At 51.5% G+C, this 4,911-nt stretch overlaps 1 protein-coding gene across 1 annotated transcript; it reads left to right on the top strand.

Annotated features, from left to right (window-relative positions):
* Nucleotides 1-1,308: 1,308 nt before the first annotated feature.
* Nucleotides 1,309-4,188, top strand: CALHM3 (calcium homeostasis modulator 3). Its single transcript, XM_009277840.1, has 3 exons — nt 1,309-1,598; nt 2,514-2,769; nt 3,727-4,188. The coding sequence occupies exons 1-3, from the start codon at nt 1,309-1,311 to the stop codon at nt 4,186-4,188; spliced, it is 1,008 nt and encodes a 335-aa protein (XP_009276115.1).
* The last annotated feature ends 723 nt before the right edge of the window (nt 4,189-4,911 follow it).

Here is a 4,911-nt window from a genome sequence, read left to right as displayed (position 1 = left end):
TTGTGGCCCTGTGAGTCAGCATGTGTCACACACCCACTGTATGTGCCTGTGAGCAACTACAGGTACCCCTCCCTGCTGCTCCCTTTCTGCGCGATCCCATCAAGGCAACCAGCCCTGCAATGGGAGCCAGCGTGGGCAGAAACCTCAGTGCTGGCAGCAAGTGTACTTCAGTGGAGATGGTTCCTCTCTTTTTTAACAAAATAGGTAAATGTAACACCTTTTTTTTTCCCCTTTCCTGAATGCGTGTGGAAACCTGAGCTGAAAATAAATCTGAAAATGTTTTCAGATGAAAGCTGGGGAGAGGAGAATTATGTTGAATACATCAGAAAAAACTGAGCTTCCTTGTGTGGCAATGAGGTGTGTTCATCTGTAAAATAAAATTCTGAGAGGAAAAGAGGAATTGCCTCTGGGATATTTAAAATGGACAGAAGGTGATAATCCAGTCCCATGGGACAAATGAGCCAGCTGCTCTGATTGCACCATGCCCTCTGACAGGGAGCAGGAAGGAGCCCCAGTGCAAGGACCTTGGACATGGATGTAGGTATGGTACAAATGTCACAGTATGTGTATGATGCGTAGCAGAGAGCAGCCTTTGCCCCAAAGTGCCATTCCAGGCTTTGAAAGCTATCAATTCTCACAGCCTCCTGACTGAAGGGTTGGTCCTTTCAGCCCATTTTCATAGGGAAATCTGAGCTCACGTTGATGTGGCGTGCTTGGAGCCAGGCGTGTGCTCCCTGCCTCCCCCCTGCCCCACTCACGGCTGGGGACATGCTTCACCGAAAAGAAATGGGACGGCAGCAGTAACACAGATGAGCTCATTTGACTTGCCTGGTTTCTCCCAACCGATGAATCGCTCAACAGCCCTCAGTCAGCAGAGAGGGCAGCTCACAGGCATCCACCGATGGTTCTCGGTTGAGAGTTAGCATCTCCGGGAGGGAGGGACCCAGCACTACCGGAGGCTGTCACTGGTTGGCACGTGGGACAGCCCTGAAAATGAAAAATGAGGTGGAAAAAACAGCTGCTGGAGGCTGCATCCATCTGCTCACCTAGAAAAGCTACCAACTGCCCCAGAAGATAAGCACTGGGTGAGAGACAGACCTGTGAAAGCCGTGTGCCAGTGGGGAAGCCCCAGCACAGGGTTTTCCCCCTGCCACAGCAGATCTCTTCCATCCCCATCCTCCTACCTTGACCGACTGCGGGCTGAGCTGCGTCCCCTGCTCCGTGGCAGCAGAAGGGGGGGTGAAGGGAGACGGGCTGTGCCAGGCAGCCCAGGGATTTCCCAGGAGGAGCACCCCTGGCCAAAAGAACATGATGGACTGTTTCTGGATGATCTTCCAGTACTTCCAGTCCAACTCAGAGTCTGTAATGAATGGGATCTGTGGGCTGTTAGCCCTGGCTAGCGTAAAAATGTATACCTGCTTTGAGTTCAGTTGCCCCTGTCTGCCCCGGTACAACATGGCATACAGCTTGGGGATCATGTTCGTACCCCCTGTCGTCCTCTTCCTCTGCGGCCTCATCCTTAACAGACAGTCCCTGGTGATGCTGGAGGAGTGGAGGCGACCGCAGGGGCACAGAAAGAAGGACCTAGCTGTCATCAGGTGGGGTTTGCAACAGGAGTGGCGTCCCTCCTTTCACCTCCCGCGTAGCTGTCTCACCTCCATAGCTCTGAACCTCCTGGTAATTAATTTTCTTCTAAGCTCAGCTCCCGAGACCTTTCCCCATGAGCCTGCAGGGGCAGGGGCATGGTAAATGCATTTACAACAGCAGAAATGAAGGCAGAGCCTCATCCTATCCCAGCAAAGGAGGGCAGGAGCACCTCGACACCAATGGCTGGATTTATGCTGCCACCCTGGGAAACTGCATTGCTGCCTGCCCTATCGTGCACATGCAGGGTTTCTCCTGGAGCTTACACATGCAAAAAGATGAGGCATTTCCACTTAAATGTGCAGAAAGAGTGGCATTTCCATCATGGTCATTCTTTATTGATATCCTTGTGGTTTCCCTCCCTTCAGTTGAGTTTTTACTGACTTACACTGGTGGAAGGGAGAGGAGAATCACATTCAATCTGTTACGTACAAAGTTTTACCCAGTGCACAGGTTGGCACAGAGTGGGGCAAGAAAGGCTGTAGAGAAAAGCGGTTTTCCAGGTAGAAACTGAGCTGATGAGAAAAGAAAGAGTGAATGAAGAAGGCAAGGGAGAGCTGACAAGGATTTGTTCATGGGAGACATAAGTATACAGTTGAGGCAAGCATAATGAGAGGTCCATGCACTGTACCGAATGCCCGCAGCATCACTGCCACACTCTGGCACAGATTTCACCGGGAGGCAGGACCCACAAAGAGATCCCAGAGCAGAAGAGGCATTAGCTGGAGCAATGCTGGGGACAGTCCTGGGAGTCAGCTCCCTGGCTCTGGGAGGGCTGCTTGGCATAGGGCAGCCTGCATCCATCAAGGCTCTGGATGATGAGAAAGCTCCCAGCATTTACCCACTCACTTCTCTCTCTCCTGCCCCAGGTACATGTGTTCCTCCATCATGCAGCGAGCCATGGTTGTCCCTGTCGTCTGGATCGTAGTCACCCTCCTGGATGGCAAATGCCTGATCTGCACTTTCAGCGGCTCTGTGGATCCCAAGAAGTTTGTGGGCTTTGCCAACGCCAGCCCAGTGCAGGTGCAGCAGCTGCTGGCCAAGATGCCCTGCAAGGACGATGAGCTCATGAGGAACAACACGTCCCACAAGGCAGTGTCCAGGTACCTGCGCTGCTGGTCTCAGGTAGGTCACTGCTGGCAGAGCCCCCCGTGTTGGTGAGGTGCCCAGGGCATGCGTCATCTGCTCCTGCTCTTTCTTGATTTGTCATAGCTTCACCACTGTCAGGCTGGGAGCAAGACTGCTTTTTGCTTCTTTATGCCCCCAAATGGTGCCAGTGATAATCTCCAGAGTCACTCAGGTAGGGAAAAGGAAGGAAATAAATGGTTTAATTAACAGAACTTTGTTTCTAGAAGAAGTGGCAACTTCTAAACCCAGATAATAAAAAGCAGGTTGCAAGGAATATAGGTGTCTCCTAAGGCCCTGTCCAGTGTCAGAAGACCTTTCTAACTGCTACCCTCACAGATAGGACTCACTGTTTTAAGGACAGTGCAAGCTGAGGCAGATGAAAGCAGCTTGCTCAGGAATGATGGGAGAACAGGACACAATGGGGAGTGGAGCCCTGGCCAGCCCCTGCTGTTGATACAGGAGTGCCAGGTCAGGGATGAGGACCGGTGGGAGAGCATTGAAAACAAGCCCTTCCTTCTTACCAAAGGGAGCTGCATGTAGTCTGGGCTGTCTTCACCCTGCTGCCAGGACTCCTGGGCCCTGGAACCAGATGAAGATCTCACTGGAGATAAGTGAGCGCCAAAGGAGAGCACTGAAGTCCCCTTCCCTTGGGGCGCTCCCGTGCTCAGAGCAGATGCCTGGCTGCTCCAGGCTAACTTTGCAAACAGTTATCCTACTGAACTATTGATGCACAGATAAATGTCCTATATTCACTGGGAGGAGATTACACCAACGCTCTGAGTGCAGTTTGGGGATGCTGGACTTCAGGGACAGATCAAGGACAGGAGTCCAGATATGCCACATCTCCCCGCCCGCCACACAAATTCCCTGTCTCGGTGATACAGGCAAACAGCTCTCGTGCCTGTCCTTGTGCCTGTCTTGCTCCTGTTCCACTGCTTATTTCTTATCACCCAGGCACTCAGCTGGAGCATTTTGTTGATCCTTATCGTAGCAGTTTTCCTCACCCGCTGGCTCAGACCTTGCTTCAACCAGGCCACCCTCCTGCAGGCACATCACTGGAGCAACTACATTGACATCGAGCAAAAGATTTTTGAGGAAACCTGCTGTGAGCACAGCCGGCTCTTTGCTCACAAATGCATCCTCCACTTCTTTGAAAGCATGCAGCAAGAGATCAAACTGCACAGCTTCAGCTTGCCTAGGCAGGGAGAGGGGGCTGAAGGAGAGGAAGATCTTCTCCAGGGCATCACAGATCAGGACCAGGTGAATAAACTTCTGAAAATGTGGTACTATGAGAAACCTCCCCTGGATGTCAGCCAGGCGACCCAGAAGCATCCCCTGGGGCAAGAGAGAGCCCTTCTGCCCTGTGCAGGCAGCCCCGGTACCCGGTCCAAATTCCCCCAGCACACCAACATGTAAAGGGGGCTTTGTCCTGCAGACACTGAAGGGGCACTGCCATACCTCTGCAGAAAACAAGGACCAGCAGGTAGATGACAGTGGTGCTCACATCTTCCTCCAAAACCATAACCCCAAAGGCTCCACTCCAGGGCATGCCTAGCAAAACCTCCAAAATAAACTAGCTCTCAAGATCCAAAGGTCCCAGACTCAGTCATTGTTAATGACATTTCTCAACCACATAGCACTTTTGTCATATTAAAGAGTTTGCAGCTCCTTACAGCTGTGATAAAACCCTTCTGGCTAGAGGAAGGATTTAACCAAGGCAGCAACATCTGGCTGTGTATGCAAACCGACTGGAGTGGCAGCTTCACAGAGGTGTGAGGAGCTCCTGCCCGTTCCAGTGAAACCTGGTTCAGAGTTAGCAGTGCTGACACTGAAATGATTTAATTGGCAACTCTTTTAGTACCACACCAACATGTTTACTCAAAAAGGCAAAACCACTTCCTACATCTTCCCATCTGCTGAGAGCTCTGGCTGCCCCCAGCCCAGCTGCCGAACTGTTCAGCCTCCCTCTAACAACCCATCAATGCTTCCATGCATTTTCAAAACAAAATATGGCAACACACTGAAATTCATGGAGCAGCATAAATTTAGTTGACGATATCTCTGGATAAGTGTTCCTGGATTGGGTTGGATTTGCAGAAGGAAAAGGAGATGGAGGCTTTGCTTAACATATCTAGAGCT

The sequence above is a fragment of the Aptenodytes forsteri genome, unplaced genomic scaffold, assembly GCF_000699145.1.
Source record: "Aptenodytes forsteri isolate BGI_AS27 unplaced genomic scaffold, ASM69914v1 Scaffold15, whole genome shotgun sequence".
In the NCBI taxonomy this organism is placed as follows: Eukaryota; Metazoa; Chordata; class Aves; order Sphenisciformes; family Spheniscidae; genus Aptenodytes; species Aptenodytes forsteri.
The sequence above is the reverse complement of the archived record's forward strand: the minus strand, read 5'-3'. Positions and strand labels throughout refer to the sequence as shown.

Excerpts from the sequence above, each read along its gene's own strand:
- CALHM3 (XM_009277840.1), top strand. The coding sequence starts at position 1,309 with ATGATGGACTGTTTCTGGATGATCTTCCAGTACTTCCAGTCCAACTCA. Across the intron at positions 1,599-2,513 it reads AAGGACCTAGCTGTCATCAG|GTACATGTGTTCCTCCATCA; the intron begins GTGGGGTTTGCA and ends CTCCTGCCCCAG. Across the intron at positions 2,770-3,726 it reads ACCTGCGCTGCTGGTCTCAG|GCACTCAGCTGGAGCATTTT; the intron begins GTAGGTCACTGC and ends CTTATCACCCAG.